Source organism: Ambystoma mexicanum, chromosome 14, assembly GCF_040938575.1.
Source record: "Ambystoma mexicanum isolate Mex_15411 chromosome 14, UKY_AmexF1_1, whole genome shotgun sequence".
Classification (NCBI taxonomy): Eukaryota; Metazoa; Chordata; class Amphibia; order Caudata; family Ambystomatidae; genus Ambystoma; species Ambystoma mexicanum.
In genome coordinates this window covers 130,841,519-130,859,649 of record NC_090940.1, presented here as the reverse complement: position 1 = coordinate 130,859,649, position 18,131 = coordinate 130,841,519, and the positions used below count along the sequence as shown (strand labels likewise).

The 18,131-nt window shown below is 43.3% G+C and overlaps 1 protein-coding gene across 5 annotated transcripts in view; it reads right to left on the bottom strand.

Moving 5' to 3' along the window:
* PALS1 (protein associated with LIN7 1, MAGUK p55 family member) overlaps positions 1–18,131 on the bottom strand; it is a 908,688-nt gene that overhangs the window by 45,504 nt on the left and 845,053 nt on the right. For all 5 annotated transcript variants that reach the window (XM_069638717.1, XM_069638715.1, XM_069638719.1 and 2 more), the window contains one exon: positions 16,757–16,867. In XM_069638717.1, coding sequence (XP_069494818.1) covers positions 16,757–16,867 — 111 coding nt within the window. The remainder of the gene's footprint in view (positions 1–16,756; positions 16,868–18,131) is intronic.

The window sequence follows — 18,131 nt, the reverse complement described above, 5'->3', positions numbered from 1 at the left end:
AGGCCTAGATACATCTTGGGGGGGAAGGGGGGTGGATAAGTACTATCACAGATCCTATAAATACATTATAGAAAAACACAACACTATGCTTGAAGGTACACAGGTCAAAGCATATAACCTAACAGGAGTCCTAGGGAAGGCAAAACAATGGTTACTTTTTAGATTACTTCCAGTAATAGAAGGGTAGTTGACCCTAGCAGATGTACCGTGACACTCAAAAAGACATCACATAGTAAACCAACTGGACTTTATTTTTTTGTGAGAAAACCTATTCTAGGTACAGTAAAAAAAGATATGTTATTTTGTGATAACCCATAGTTATACTAGCTGGGTAAAACCTAAGGATGTAATATTCTATTACAGGTGCTTTTGAGATCTGTAAAACACAGATTGAGATAAGCAATAACTCCGGACATTTATTTTAGACTGGCTAACGGCCACCTCAAGGTAAGAAAAACCTATACACGTTTTAAAGGAGCCATCAGCAACTTAAAGAAAGGTATACACCTCAGACTGTTTTTGTGTCAGTCTAAAACAGACCAGGGAAAGCAAAACCTAGTGCAAAAGGCCCAATCCTTAGACGTATTTCCCTTATTCTTGGAGCATGAGTGTTTTCAGTAGCAGAAGGGGGGGTCACTAGCGTCTAGTGTCCAACAGGCAGGTCAGGATAGGTTCTTAAGTAGCAAATGTCAGAGTTCCAAAGGAAGACTGTTCGAGCAAGTAAGTACTTTACTTTCATAGTTATTTGAGGGTCGGGTCCAAGGGCTTCACCCTAGGAGGATTCCAGCAGGGGCCTTGGTGCACTAGACGATAGGACTCCCAATCACAGAAAACACCCCACAACTACACAGGAATCACAAGAGACTTAAGGTAAGTAAATATCCCAACCAGCACAGTACCTTAACACAGAAGAAGATATTGCAGCAGAAGGACTTCAGGATGTGCAGCTAAAAACCGGTTGTTGAATTCCTTCATCAAGAAGACAAGACACTGGAAGGTCTTTTGCAGAAAGGGTCACGGTGAAGGTTCTAGGCAAGGTCTTCCTCGTGGCTGGATGCAGCTCTGTGGATTGGTGCCTTTTTCAGGTGCACAGAATAAGACAGAATATCGGTAGTTGGATTCTCGTTGTTTGCAAGGTCCAGGCCTCTGGACTTTTTGGGCTGGAATCTTGCCTCTGGAGATCCAGCAGGATGTCCACAAAGTTTCAGCGAGATTCGGAAGATTGTGCACTGCACAACTGCTTGAGGTCGCAGGGTATTGGGGCATTGCAACCCTGCAAGGTTGAAAGGTTGAAGCGTGGGATGGCTCCAAATGCAGGTCTTCTTGAGTTTAGTGGGTCTCAACAGGCTCTGGGTTGAGGTTGTCGTTTTCGGAGTCCCCAGGGCGATTGGAAGGAAGGGCTACAGCAGGCTCCGGTTACACAGCAGGCTCTCTGTTCGCTGGAAATAGTCTTGGCCACAAATTCTTAATCTTCCTCTTCAGTTTTGATTCCAGTGGTCGACTACCTCTTCAGCTTCCAGGATCAGACTTATGCAGGAATCCAGCCAATCAAACAGCCTTGCAACATTCAAACTTGGGGGTGGAAGGGAGGGTTTGGCAATCCTTTCAGGATAGCCAGCTTCCCAGTTTGAACTGGAATCTCGCACTCAGGCTGGAAGACAAAGGGCTGCAGAGTTTTGGACTCCTCCCTCGCTTGCTGCCTTCCGAGACAGTCTCGAGCCTGGGCGGGGATTCCTGTTGACTCCTGTCGAAGATAAAAATCCCACAAAGGAATGTCCCATCCTGGATGTCAGGGGAAGGAACAAGAAAGGACAAGGAACACTAAAATGGCAAAACAACAAGACGGGGGCCATTTTAGTAAAATGAGCACCCATGGGTGCTGTGGAAAAAGCCTGCGGTAAAAGGTGCACCGAACTAATAAAAAGGTTCACTGCTACCAGCCATTAAAGGTAAGTTTGTCCTAATAAAATGTAAAAGGGATCCACAGATCCTTTCTACCCTTGGGGATTGTAGTTCTCACAAGGTTAGCCAGAGAAAGTTAAAAGGGGAGCCCCTAGGGCAACCCAGCAACAATGGGCACTTCTTGCCAAAATGGGGTCAAAGAGGATAACTTTGAAAGTACACTATGGAAAGTCTTAAAAATTACGCCCATAAAAGAGTAAAATAATTTGTGAGTGTGGAGAAAGGTTCCCACTCAGAGGTATAAGGACAAATAATCCACCAGTAAAATGAAAAAGTTCTGGGGTTGACACAGGTTAGGAAGATTTATCATTACTATGCAAATCTTACCCAACACAGTTGTTGCAAGGATAAGAGTAAAGTATAAAATAGTTTGAGAAACCCAATTAAAGAAGGCTTGCTAGTAGAAGAAATAGTTGAGATCCAGGTAGAGGTTGTATATACTCTACCCAGAAGGACACAGAGGGAGGAGAATACCTATACCTATCTGATTCTAGTGCTTCCCCTAGAGACAAATGGATGTTAGGCTTACCTGTTGCTTTGCTGGAAGATGTCTCATTCTTCAGAAGGACATCTCGCAGGAGGCTGCCGCCTTGCTCTTTGGGATGAAGACACCATCACGTGGAGATCATCAGCCAGATTAGCCTGAACCATTGAAGTGTTCAGGGGCCTCCGCTCTCTTAAAGGGCTCAAATGATCATCATCTAGGCTGGACACTAAGGAACCTTGTTTTGATTTATAGAGTAGAAGGGGACTTTAGACCTCCAGTTCTTCACATTAGAATACCTGCACACATTTTTCATTTATTTCAGGAACTGGTTTTGCTTAGATAGTTTGCCTCCAGTTACCCTTAACCTGTAGGCCATCCTCCAACCCATACCTAAACCAAACAGCACTTTGCACTGAAACTTGGAAGGGTGATTGAATTCCTTATTTTTGTCTTTGAGACGTAGACAACTGTGGCAAAACGCACAGTAGGACATTTTACATTAGCATGCTTTGTTCCAGTCAATTTTGTAAACCTTCTGATCCTTCATTGCCAAGAAGACTTTTCTGTGTTGCATTATAATCTATTCTCCTATCCTGTCCCTGAAAATAAACAAACAGTCTTGAGAAAAATATAAATTATCTTGTGTTTGTGTTCTATTGCACCATACTCGCGACATGACTAACACAAATTGGAAGGCAGTCCAGCTTATAAAAGGCACAGCCCACTGATGTGGAAAACCGCTCTGTAGGTAGCATTCAGACACAGGATAAGTAATGACGGAACCAGAATTAGTCCTCGATCTAATGCATCTTGCCACAAGTTGGTGCAGAGAAGTGTGAGGAGAATCAACCCCTGATGTGCAGCCCTGTCTCCCTGCAGATCGCCCCCTTTTTGTGCATCCTTTTCAAAGACTTAAAATACATTTCTGTGAAACCCTCTGGATTAACCCAGTAGCAAAGAGTGTCTCAAGAACTGTCAGAGTACAAGACGCTAGGGATTCAGGGGATGGGACAGTCTCTAGGCATGGTACAAGCAACCTATCTAAGTGTCCCTCTGTAACTGGGATCTTCAAGCCTGCTCCACAAATGTTGCTAGCATCCTCTTCAGAGAAGGCATTGAGTTATCTGGTGTGACGGTGGCCTGCCACCTCAGAACTCTTAGGGTCTCTCCCAGAGCCACAGCGTCTTGGGAACGCGCCACTGGACAAAATGCTGTACAAAAACATAGAGCTTTACTTACCTTCATTTCTTTACCTTGTCCTTTAAGAAATGAAGACAATTTAGTAAAGGAGGGTGATGAAGAGCCAACATAAGAGGACTCCAAACAAAGTGTAAGGGTCGGCAGCATGTAACCTGCACATGCAGGAACGTCAGGAGGAAAACTTTCAGCAGCACAGGCAGTAGAAAAGAAACCGCTGGATGCAAACAGCCTTGATGAAAATAAGGGAAAAGGCTAGAAAGATTTGCAAGGGCTGACGCCATGGGAGGGATGGGCAGAGTCCTGCACATGCACACAAGTTTCACTAAAGCTTTTGCAGTGTTTTTGTGCAAAATGCTCCAGTCTTGACCTTATATGATTACTATCCAATAAGTGGGGAGAAAAGGTGATGGGATGTAGGTTTATTGCTTGTTCAGATGTGCGTGTCAGAGGAATGCTTTTGCAGCCAACTCAATTGTCTTTAATTCTAGTACTTTGCTGTGTTGTTGGACATTTTATCAAAGTTCCATGTTTTTTGTTTAAAACGTGGGTACAAAAAACACACAACCGTAAGTGTCGTCAGTTACAATCTTTTAAAGCTAAGGAAGTGATCTTCCTTGGATGCCTTAATCCAAAGAAAATATCAATTTTCTGGATTATAACAATTCTATTCTGCTCAAATTGAACGAACTCATTACTGTGCCGTATTTCCAACATGTTCACTCGCGAGGTCATACACTATTTGCAACCTCTGGTGACCTTCTTCAGGGCAATGACTATTATTAATGCTAAGTAACACTGTAGGTGTGACTTGCATCGTGACTGCAGGATCGTACACTGCATGTGGCTATCATACTCATTCAACAATGGCATACATTTTATGTACACTTTTGTCAACCTAAACACCACGCTACCAACCAGGAGCAATAACGACTCCTGCTGGTTCCATGCATGGATTTGAACTTGTTAAAAAAAAAAAAAGGAAAAAGGGTTACTGAAGTTCACGTCTCACTAAGGGCGAGCGCTTTATTCTCTATAAGACATTGTCTGAGAAGACCAACATTTATAGTGAGCGATGTGGGTAGATGCTCACAGTTAGCTTCCTAAAAATAAATGAAACACTTTACAACATTCTCCCACTGTTACATGCAAGCAGAACAAAAGCACAACAAAGAAACAGACTGGACACAGAGTCAAACAAAGTCTGCTACTACAAAAAAGGCAATTAAATTTGGCAATGTCACATAAAACCTCTGGACAGAATACTGAATCGGGCTACAGTTTCCAAAGCCTACAAAATGCAAATGTGAAGATCAACCACAAAGATTTCTTTTTGCAGTGTCCTCATTTTCCGTCAGAAATTTGATGATGTCACTTTGCTGCTGTCCCCAAAACAGAGGCCCTTTTGTTCAAGTGCATTTTCTATTGTGATTCTCAATACACATTATGTGACATCAATTGAAGAACTCAAATACAGCTGTCTAGAGAGAAGACTAAAGGTTGGTGCTTAATGTGTTCCAGTGTTTGCTGGTGGCTAACACCTTTTTGTCTGGCACCAGCACTCTTTTTGAGTTTCAGAGAGTGACTGCTGCAGCTGCAAAATCCCGCTCGGAGCCGGCAGCACCTTGGGTTTTTTGTTAAGATGAGATCGTATTATTGTTTATTGTAATTAGTCAAATTACTTTTTACAAAACATTACACATAATACACTTACAGCAATACTAAGATAAGCACATTTAAAAAGCATACATCAATTACAATTACAATCAATGCATCAATCACTAAAGTTAGTTAAGAGATATACACCTGCGTAAAAACATCCCAAATGGGAAATTATCCAAATTTAAATGCAGATGCTGCAAACTCCCATACCATGTGCACAGGATGAATAAATACAATAAAATACATCATTGTGACTGTATCGGCATATATGCTAAACAGGTATATGCAAATCTGTAGTGTACAAATTGAATGCTCGCAAGTTAGTATTTTTACTTTATAGAAAAGCTATACTAAACTACAAACACGCCACACTACAACAGTAGCAATCGATTTTCCCATGCAAGTATAACAGCAACTGAAAAAGAGCAGTTATGGCCCAAATATATACAAATACACCATGTGCATGAGCATAACAGGTAGGCTTCGCTAGAATAAAGCAAGGTCACAAAGACCACGAAAGCAGCAATCAGAGTACATGTGCAAGCATGCAGGAAGCAGAACAGAAACGGTCAATACCCGGGTATGTGCAAAATACGCCATGTGAAAGTAAACTTTCACAAATCAAGTTTTACTAGGGTGGAGCAAGATTATAACCAACAAGCAACAATACCTATAGAAACTAAAGTGGCCAATAGCCAGTAACTTATACCCTTATAGAGTGCAAGGTTTACTGCGACTGAGGGAGAGTTCAAACAAAAAGGTCCAAAAGACATCAGATTTAATGGAGTCATAGTCGTAAACAAGGTTCTCATAAGTATAAAAATAAAAGGATCTCAAAGTCATACACTCTGTAAACAGATGTTTTGATGTTTCCAAAGTGGTGCTGTTCTTGTAAATATGAGACAGTTTGTCTTCCAACGATAGTTTCATTTGGGAGCCCAATACTCACAACAATGGTAGTTGATGAATAAAGAGACACAGCATGAGCCTTTGTACCTCAGGATTGGGCTCAGAGTGATGTAAAGCTGGGGTCTTTTGAACCTATGAACCACACTAGACCCATGCCTGCGACTTTTTAAGGTGGAGATGTGATCGTAGTTTTTATTCCAATCACATACATCAAATTTGGCTTTAAATGATGTTTTTAAGGTTTGATATCCGCCCCTGGTTTTCCAATTTGGGAACCAATTTTTCGTTTGAAATGTAGTCATTGCAAGATCGTCAAACGTGTCACTTTCGGTAAATCCATTTCTCCCACAGTTGGCACCCAACATTTTCATGATTGGGCACACTGGAGAAATCTTAGCCTTTAGGAATAGTTCTCCCCTCTTCCTTTCAACCTGCTCACCCAATGAAGTCAGGCTCAACTCCAAGCACAACAATTCCATGGGGACTGATGGTCCTATGTTTCAATAACGTTCTCCAGGAAGCTCCCTCAACAGTTTTACCACTCAAATCCTTCATCCTCAGCACCTCCAGACCATATAGGAGAGCTGGGCAGAAGGACTGCTTTTAAAGGATTAGTATTTGTATTTGTTTATTTGTATAGCGCGCATGGCCCAAAGGCATCTGGGCGCATATCTTCAGTTACAGTGACATACTATACAACAAAAACAGTAGGACAGGATACAGAATATATATATACAATCAAAAATGACTTACAGGCAAAATACAAAGTATATACAATCAGGGTGCATGCCGGACAATGGCAGCAACAATGCATTCTAAAGGAGGATTTATAGCCGAAATGGCAGGTGGGAGTTCAAGGGTGTCTTGAGCAATAAGCCACAGTTTGGCTTTGCTCTTGAAGGAGTGGAAGTAGGGTTCCGATCTGAGAGGGTTGGGCAGTGAGTTCCACAGTTTAGAGGCTAGGACCGGGAAGCTAACCCCGCCAGCTTTCTGAAGCTTGAACCTAGGAAGGCAGAGACAGTGAGCTTGGGCTATTCTCTGCAGACGGCTAGAGGTGTGAATCGGCTTGCCAAGTAGATGGGAGCCTGGTTGGCCAGCTATTTGTGGGTGAGGGCAAGCGTTTTAAGGGAGACTCTTTGGGCTACTGAGAGGCAACGTAGGTTGCGTCTGAGATCAGAAAAGTGTTGATTACTGGGAATATTTAGAGCTGCCTGGATGACGTCGTTCTGGGTGACCTGTAGCTTACTTAGGTTTCATTGGCTGGTTCCTAAGTAGAGGGCATAACAATAGTCAAGTCTTGACATAATAAGGGTTCTGGCAAGGATGGTGCAGTTAGCAGTACTAAGGAAAGGTCGGCAGGCTGGGATAAGTTTGCACATGTAGGCGGATGCTGAGATTACAGCATTAGTTTGTCTGGAGAGTGATAAAGTAGAGTCAAGATAGATGCCCAAGGTTTTAGTATCGTTGGATACCTTTGTGTACGCTGTATGGTATCCAGTGATTGGGATGAGTATCTGGGTGTCATCGGCGCAGTTAGTCTAGGCGACACCCAGATAGTTGAGAATATCGAAGAGCGGTTTTGTGAACACGTAAAGTGTTGGTGAAACCCAAGAGCCTTGTGGGACACCGCACTGGACCGGTGAGGGTTCAGCGGATGCAGAGGGGGAGAAGACCCGCATAGACCTATTATCCTGGAAAGATCTGATCCAGGTGGTGGCTGTGTCAGATAAATGTGCAGCCAATTTGAGATGCCGGCAGAAGATTTGGTGGTTAACCAAATCAAAAGCAGCCGATAAGTCTAGCAATAGTAGAAGAGCCAACTTCCCGGTGTCTTTTAGATCCTCAATCTGAGGGCAGTTTCTGTTCCGTGCCTAAATTGGAAGCCAGACTGTCTAAGGCCGAGGAGTTTATTAGATTCCAGGTAGTCCTGGATCGGCAGATAAGCAGCTTGTTCCAATATTTTAAGCAGAAAAGGAACGGTGGTGATGGGCCTGTAGTTACTGGGTATGCTCGGGTATAGGGAGGATTTTTTAAGAAGGGGGGATGACCCAAGCGTCCTTAAGGTTATAAGGGACGATGCCTGAGTTGAAGGACAAGTTTATGAAGGCAGTGATGAAAGGCGCTAATTTGTGTGTAGCCTCCTTAATAATGGGAGCTGGGCACTTGTCGCCCTGGCAGTTTGAGGGTTTGAGTTTGTTGATGATGCTTCCAACCTCTGAGATAGTTAGTGGTGAAAAACTAAATGGTCACTTTGAAGATTTGAGGACTGAAGTTGTTAGAATACATAAGGTTTATGTGTGGATACTTAATGGAAAAGACCTCAACTATGTTCTGTAACCAATTGCTTACATTTTTTCTGTGACCCGTTATAAAAATCTAATAAAATCAAATATTAATTTTTTTTAAAAAAAAGTCAAGCCAAACTAAGAAATTACTGGACTGGCTGCACCAAAATGCCTCTCTAGCCCCTAATACCACATAACATGCCTGCTTAGCCTGGACATGGATGACCATTATGATTTATCGCACAATCCCCGTCCCACCCCACACACATCCCCTCTCCCTCCAACACCCTGACCCAACCCCTAAAACTAGCTTTTCGGCCCAGAATTACCTCCATGTTCCTTATCCTTGTCCCTGTGCTTACGTAGGAGGCTCCTTGCCACATAGGTAAGTACTGAGGGAGGAAGAGTGGAACTAGGAGTAATGAAGATTAGAGGTAACTAAACAAGGGATTAAACACAAGTAGTGGCGCAACACCATTGACTGGGCTTCAGCCCCCCCCCATCCCTCTCCCCGAAAATGTGGTCTATGTTGAATAGACCTGGCTGACCTACTGAGCCGTTGCCGGACAGAACAGGAAACAGATGTTAAACGGCACCTGGCTTTCGCTGTTAACAAAGGCCCAGCAATTACTAACGTAAAGCAATTCACTGTTAGTTCCTGCATTCAAATGCATAATTCTTTAGACACTTGAAATCTTGATGTAGGTTTTGTACTTGCATGCCAAAGAAGTGATTGGAAGGGTAGAGAGGGAACAGGAGACCGCTTATTCTCAGAGCATCCGTGAGTAAAGGAGAGAGTTAACTACGTGTAACACTGAAGATGCACTAGAATAGTCTCATTAGAATACATAAAGAAATGAGATGCCCCACACTTATATGTTTGCCCCTTTTCCACCACCCATGATGTTAGCACCTTTCCCAACATTTGAAAGGGTAGGACACCCCACACCCCCATACAGGCGCACACACCCCCAGGTAGCCACCGATACATTTAAATGTGCACCCTATCACCACACACACGCACACCTCATGGGGTTGAGGGGAGCCCTATTACTTCCAAAATAAATAGTTTCTGTTTGAAGTCACTCCGACTTCATCAAGAAATTATTTCGGTTGAGGACCAAACCCATAATGGAAATTATTTCTTTACGAAGGCAGAGTGACTTCAAAAAGAAACGATTTTTTTTGGAAGTCATAGAGCTCCCTCACCCCATTACATGGAGGCCGCCAGCCTAGAGGCTCCCATGTCATGGGGTGGCAGAAGCCCTCCGACTTCAAAAAGAAATATTTTCTTTTTGTAGTCACTCTAACAGAAATTTCTTTATGAAGGCAGAGTGACTAAATAAAACAAAAAAAACCTTTTAATTTCTTTTTTTAGCCCATTTGCCTAGGACATGTGGTGGTGAGGCCCCCTGCACCGCTGGGGCTGTGGGGGCCCCTGTTATGACAACAGCAGCCAGCTAGAACAGTGACTAGTGAGGGCCGTTCCCCCTCCCCGACTCCCAGTACAAGGCCTGCTAGCAACAAGAAAATACCCTGCATTCCCTTATTTCGAGGTACACAGCAGGAATGATAGGTCTTTAGGAACATTTTTCTTTTTGCAATTTTCCTTCCATTGCCATCAATGGAACCCCCCCAGCTACTTGGAATGGGTGGAACCCTCTACTGACTTGGCAGTAAGAAAATTCTTTTTGCCTTACTTCCTTTTCTCAAGTGATTTATTTTGGGGACACGGGATGGAGGACACACCTAGATTAGAAATATTAAGAAAGTCACACATTAGCCACTGCATCTTTGGCCCCTGGATCCCCTGCAACTGAACCAATGGCAGAATTATGTAGCCCAACAATTATGAGTACCCTAGGGGTGGTCGCTCAGGAAATCAGAGTTTAAGGCACAAGCCTGCATACCCATTTTCTTGCCTCCCCCTCCTGCCAGAGGTTGGTCCTAAAGTCTACTCCCCAACCTCCACTGCCTGGTTGTGATTGGTAGAGCTCTAATCCAATTATATTTAAAAGGCAGAGTATGTGGTTAAGGATTTAAATGCATTGTTTCCTCACATAACTACTCACAGTTTCTCTTGTTTCATTCATTTTAACTGCTTTTACTATTCTAAGTGAAAAGTGTAGATCTCACACGGAGATCGCCTTCTGTAAATATGTTCAGAAGTTTGTTTTAGTGAAAGCTGCTTGATGTTTAATTTACCTGCTTAGACTTTAAAGGCCTAATCAATTGATCTATTTTTGTACTCCTGTGTTGCCAGTTTTATTGTAGTGCTCTGTGTGAGAATAGGTGTACTATTACACCACCCTCATAGTTCTTGAAGTCTGCCCTACTGTTTATAGTTGGGATAGACTTAACCTGTTCACTGACTAGGAAGGCCTCTCGGAAAACCCTCACACAGGGCTGCTTCTGAAAATCCATCTTAACAAGAGGGAACAGACATTTCCATAGAAGACCTTGCAGCAGCATCCACAATGCATTTATTCGTTTTTCGTGTGTAAGAACAGTCTTGTCAAGAGACTCATCTACCCAGTAGGTGCTGTGCAGCGTAAAGTCATTTTTAGGCAGCATTACTTATTTCTTGTTTGGTGTGGAACAAGAGCAAAAAACCTTTAATGATGCAACTTGGCTACCTCCTTTTCCAGCCTACTCTGCTCCCAACGCTTTTCCCGTTGTAATGGAGGTCTGCCTATATGTTCCTATGTCCCTTAGGCTTCCAGTCATGCAGCAAGGCAATCAAAGCAGCTGCACTATCCCACAAGGAACATGTCCAAAAGAAACATTAAACTGGTGGAAAGGTAAATCTATGTAGTAGGGGCCACTGAGAAAACTCAGCGGGCCTAGAAACAGAATGAAGACTGTACACGTGCAAGGATTCAAACCCAGAGGCTCCTATCTGTGTTGCAACAAACAAATCCGCAATGCAGATAAATGCAAGGGTACTATGCAGACCCAAGGAAATGGAAACAAGCTAAATGTCTTTGCTAACAAGTCAAAATACGTTGACAACAAGGCATTTGAGGGGCATGGCATCCCAGGGTAGATTATGAAACATTTAGTTCTACTCTGGGCACTGCTTGAATTATCAAAGTAAAAATCAATAAAGATCTTTTTCCCTTGTACGGATTGCGGGTCATACAGACCGCTATCCATGCTAAACCAGGACAGCAAGATTCTTACGGCGGTGCTGGTGAACAGACTGAGACCGGTCGTAGATAAACTCATGCACCCGGATCAGACTGGATATGTGCCACATAGAAGCATATCTGACAATCTTAGAGGGCTTCACCGCGTCATAGAACAATCAGAAGGAGACACGCAAGAAGTAGCAATTGCCTCACTAGATGCGGTGAAGGCCTTTGACTCAGTCAGATGGCCTTGGCTGATGGCAGCCCTGAAAGAGTACGGACTAGGGCCCAGGTACCTAAAATGGGTTAAATTGAATTGATGTACAGCTCGCCACTAGCTAGGGTCAAGACGGGGGCTACTATTTCGGATAAATGGCAGCTTAGTAGGGGCACAGACAGGGCTGCCCCTGGTCCCCGATGCTGTAAATCCTCGCATTAGTACCCCATGAGATATATTTGAGACAACAATACGAAACGATTGGAATTTATGCAAAGGGGGACCACATCTCATATCACTGTATGCCGATGATATACTGCTATACCTGAGATATCCAGAGGAGAATCTGCAATACATCTTGGAAGTAATGGAGCAATTTGCGTCGCTCTCTGGGATCGCAGTTAATCCCACGAAATCGAGCCTGTTCCCTCTGGATAGATATACAGGGATCCCGCAGGAGAATCTACCAGTATTACAGATACCCTGGGAGACTAGAACCTTTAGATACTTGGGGGTAGACATTTATCACAAAGTGGAAGATGAACATACATATAACACAGAGAGGGCAGTAACAAACTTGGAGAATAGCATGAGATTCTGGGCGAAGCACCCCCTGGCCATGGTAGAGAGGGTCGCGCTGTTGAAGATGTTCGCACTGCCCAGGCTACTACACTTTTTCGTGAATATCCCCTTTATGATACCCAAGCGTTTCTTTGGTAAATTACAAAACCTATGCAGAGGCTTTATCTGGCACAACACCAGGAACAGGATAGCCTTATGGAAATTGCAAAACACGTATGATAGAGGGGGTATAAAACTGCTCAACTTTGAGATCTACCACCTGGCCAGCCAATTACAGTATGTGGCAAAGTGGCTGATGGAAGAACCCACAGCGGAGTCCAGATTATTAAGATCTGAATGCGCCCCGTTTGTCCTGAAAGATGATATGGGTGTCTAAACCAGAATTGAGGGGGGCGTTCGAGGCTGTTGCAACTAGGGTGGGGGGGTATGGCGTAGAGCTTGCCGGGCTATGGAGAACCCGACCCCATGTTCCCCGCAGATGCTGCTGGTGGCATTGGTGGGTGTGGACGAGCAACTAAGGAAGATGATTTGCAGGCATTGGGAACTGGTGGGTATAGCTTCATTGGGAGACCTATGGAAAGAAGTGAAAGCAATGCAATATGTAGAACTAGTAGATGAAACTGGACTACATCCGGGGCAATATATTACCTATACCAGAGTGGTGCGGAGGGTGAGAGAGTCATGGCCTGAATCGGTACTTGCGGATCAACCCGACGAAGCTGTAGAAACAATGTATGATATTTCAGAAGGAGGACATGAAGTCTCACGAATTTACGAACTGTTGATGTCTAGGGTGGGAAAGGAGGTGACCCAGTTGAGACGGGATTGGGAGGATGAAGTGGGGGCACCTATGCATGATGGGCTATGGGAAAGGGCCCAAAGATATCACAAAAGGTGTCCCCCCAGAGAGTCGCCAGATTTAAGAACACAGAAACACAAGCATGCCCTAAATGTGGGGAGGTGAACGCGGGGATGGTGCATATGTTCTGGGCATGCCCGGAGATTGGGAAATTCTGGGCAAAGTCACCCACCGGTTAACCGAGAAAGGGATTCGGTTGGATGTGGAATCTGTATGGGCTTGTATGGTGGGCGGCTTTGTACGGCCTCGCAACCTGAAACACGTGAGCAAACTGACCTATATACTGGCCAAGCGTAGAATTGCTATGGGCTGGAAGGCGAGCCATAGAGCCAAAATAGAGGTGTGGTGGCATGATCTCCATAAAGGGATGGACGCCGTAACAGTGGTGTGGTATGAGGCGGCCAACAGAGGAGGGGAGGAGGAAACAGAAACCCTAATGGCCTGGAGAAACCTAGTAGCCACGCTGAACGGCTCCACCCAAGGACACACATGATCAGGACTCCTCTGGTAACACAGACGAGGAGGAATCTCTAGAAGAAACTAAAATGGAAAGCGATGGAGAGTAAGCTCAAGTTAAAGGGGGAGGGTAAAGGGAGAACAGTGGCATTTTATGAAAATGTATGTGATGCTTAATATTTGTGACATGCACTGTTGGACTGGTTTGTTGTTGGTTAAAATAATAAAAATTCTTTAAAAAAAAAAAAGAGGTTTCCCTTCTTTTATGACAGATGGTTTAAGGCCCCACATGTTTACTTTCAATATCTCTAGAGAACCAATAACAATTTTACAACCATTTAAAATGTGACCATAAACCGAGACAGAAAACACACTGGACAATTACATTATATTTTTGGAGTAGGCTATAAAATGGTTGCATCCTATTTTCTGCTCTTCTCAATCTCACGAAACAGAAGTGCGGTCAGCGAGTCCCTGTGTCGAGCAGAAACTTTAAAGAATTATTATTTTTAAAACATTTTTATTGGTTTTTACAAACCTTTAAAATAAGTACAACATGTACACACACATATTAACATATATCATATCACAAACTCCAACAAACCATCCATTTCCATGACTTCCACATCTAACATCATCTTATGTCATTTCATCCAATGTTACTGTTTACAAGGAATATTCCTTCTGTTGGTGTCAAACGTGTTTCAATTATTTCCAACAACCGTGTCAAAAGAAGTATTAGTTTTAAATCAGTCCCCTGAAACATCAACTTCCACGTCGTCTGCACACAAGGATTGATGGTTTAGGCTCCAGGGACCCAGGTGAATGGTCCTCTCAGATCTTAGTTTAGTTCAAAATAGCACTAAATGTTTAAGTGATTCGTTTTTGCTAGAACACAACCTACATTCAGGTGTCAGATGATCATAACCCTTCCATAGGCGAAGCCGATCAACGGTTTTAAACATATTCAGTCTGAGCAACATGAAAAGTTTACGTGCCTGCGGATTGGGAAATAATGCCACGTAGTTCTGAAGAGTGTTAAAGGCACGTGGCCTCTAATGGAACATCACACATTCGACTAGCGGCCGATCTCTCCACACAAGTTTCATCCCAATCTGTACGCCAGATTTTAAGCTTGGCTGCATCCGGATTCTCACGAAGCATGTCAACTTTGATGTCATATTTTTTTAAGATTGCCTCACATCTGTTTGTCCACTCAGAATTTTGAGTATGGGATTGCTAGATGGCGATTCTACCGGCGATTCTACCGGTGACCTTAGTTTATTACGATCTGGACCATAAGCAAAGGACATCTTGAGATGGCTCCCTCAAAGGTTTCACTCGAAACCTGCTCACCGTACCCATGGTAAAAAGAGCAAGTGGCGCCAGCTTCCCCTACTTAGCCGCCCTGCACTGGAATGCCCTCCCCACTGCCCTGCCAGCTGAACCATCACTCACTGCCTTCCGTAAAACCATGAAAACCACCCTATTCGCCTGATCACCCTACTCCCCGACATGACGTCCACCCCCTCCCCGGGATACTACGAACTGTGTACGTTTTTATGCATAACATGTATTACATCTCTGCTCTCCAATGCACTAACGTATGCTGAATGTAACTAAGTCTACTGCAAGTAACAGTGCCACAATGCCATTGGGCTGTCTGTGCACTATATAAATGTAAAAAAAAATAATAATTGCACGAGAACCCGGGTGACTAGCGGAACAGGTTCCCAGGAGTGGGGACATGAGCAAAATCAAACCTACGAAAGAGGTTTAAGGCCTTCTATCCAAGCGTGGCCAAAGTGGAATGCAGAGGGCAGGGAATACTCCACGTCGCAGAGGCGTTTCGGAATTCCTAGAGTTATGGGGTACCATGAATGGTGTAATGAGTCACCGGGGAGCGAGGGCTGCAAACAATTTAGGATGAGCAAGTGTGAATCACACCCGAGTGATAATCCGGTTTACAGAATACCAACTTGTCCCCCTCTGGTGGTAGCAGAATGCCATACCACAGAACCTGATAGTCCAGAAGGGCCTGCTCTCACTCCGGGACAATATATAGGAGGAACTGGGGAGAAAACAAGGACATTCTCAAACCTCAGCAGCCAAACATATTTGGGAAGCATGAGTATAACATGCAGACATGCTTCCCGAAATATAAAACAATGTGAAAAGTGAAGTCATCTCTATGCACTTAGCTCCCGTTGACCGCATGGGGGATGAATTGGCGACTGGAATTTGGCATCAGGATGGCTGGGGCCCACAGGAAAGTAAGAGAAAGTGACACAGCAGATGTCCACTATTGGCAACTAACGATGCCCATTAAGATTTTTCTTTTAATTTTGCCAGTGTACGACCAGATTAATCAACTGGGAAAAACGAAAGGGTTGTTTGGAAAACGCTAGGCAGGCAGCCAGTTGGAGGGATACTGGGTTGATAACATAAGGAAGATATAAGAAACTTTCCCTGAGACACAGTAGGAACATTTTAGCACAAGTGCTGGTGGCTTAGGCTTTTCAGGACTTTGTTAAATGGGAAGGTTGGATTCGTAAATTGTGTGGTCTGTGATGATGATTACATTACATAATCTCACCCTCTCCTTTTAACAAAAATATGTTTTTCAGTTCTTTCAGCTCCTATTCACTTTGGCTATGATGCAACAAATGGAGTAAGTGGTTGTGGGCAAGCACCGAAACAGCACTAGATTCAAGGTCTTTATCTGGGAGCATAGCTAGTCTTGACCCAAAGCAGATAAGATGTTAATCAAAAGGGGAGGATGGTGTGTTCTCACTAGTGATCAAACTAATGTATTATGCCCCATGTTTTTTCTGGTGAGATGATAAAAACAAAGCAAGTAAAACATTCCAACAAAAAAAAATCCCAACTGGAAATGTCAGTAAATAAGATTTAGTTGCACTGTTTACCAAATGCACATTCACAACAAAGAGAATATTTGTTTTGTGTTATCAGATAATACTGCATATTGAAGGAAACAACCAGTCTCACCTTTGGGTTTTTTCCATCTTTGGCCAAGAGTGCACGCAGTCTTTCCTGCGATGGCGGTGCAATGAATATAATATATGGCTTTAAGTCAGAATTGCGCAGAATCTTCAAAGTCTGTGAAAAATAAAGGTGACAAATGTAAACAAGCAATAAGGACAGCATTACTATTTATTGAAGAGTCATAATTAAAACGTCCCTTTAGTCACCATTAAGAGCCCACCTTTAGCCTCCAAAACTGAAGCAGTACCCCTTGTGGGGTGGAAGGTGGGGGGTGGAGACAGAATCACAGTCAGTCAATAAAAACTTTATTGAGATACAACTTAGAACAAAATACATTAACATGCTCAATTCTACTGATCACTAGCCTATGGAGCCGCCACATTATCCTCACCTATAAGGATGCCTTGGACCATCCCTCCACGATATTTTAATATCTGATTTTGTGCCTTTTCATCCTTCCTGTTCATAACTTGCTTACAACCTGTATGTGTGTATACATGTCTCACTATGAATATACTTGTAACTATATATGTTTTATTGCGACTTCACTTGTAATTATGTAACTATGTAAGCTTTGCATTTTCTTACTGTTGCGCCCTGTTACCCCTGGGTTTGGTGCGCATTAGAAATAAATAAACAAACAAACAATATCCATAAAAGTAAGAATCACAAAACTTAAAACACAATTATATAAAATCCACACATACAAGTATTAAAATATTCAGAAATTCGACCAACCCCTTCAGTTAGAACAGTAATATACAACCCCCACACTCCAACCACCAACTTCGTGGGAAACTGTACTTTAGTTCATTACTAAAGGGTTCTATTTTTGCTGTATCATCTTCTGGCGCATTTTCAGTGCCCTACTTACAAAGCTCGACAAGGCCCAAGCTGTCAAAGGGGCTTATGCCTTCAGCAGGAAGAGAAGCGCTGGACCGTACTGGGTAAAGTGATTTCCTCTAAAAAGCGGAACCAGCGAACACCTCCTTAACCCAGCATAACTGGGGCAAAACAGGAAGTGTGCCAAATCCTCCAGGCCTGCACACCACACAGGACAACCAGCATGAATGCTCAATCCTGTTCTATTTGCTGTTACTTACCCCAATGGTAAGCAATTGAAATAGGCTCTAGTAATGGGACTTCTTTGGGATTTCTTATGGGACCAAACCAAATAGTCTTTAATTTCATTTGTTGATAGTAACATGAAACGTCTATTCGAGGGTTTATCGCTCTAAAATGTCCCTTTTAATAATAAATCCAAGCTGTCACACTCTTTCCCATTTATCGGCTCATTCCATTTCTCAGCGTCCTGAGGGTTTAGGAGCTTTATAAATGTAAAAAAATAAAAAGAAATTGTCCTGGTCAATAAGATTGC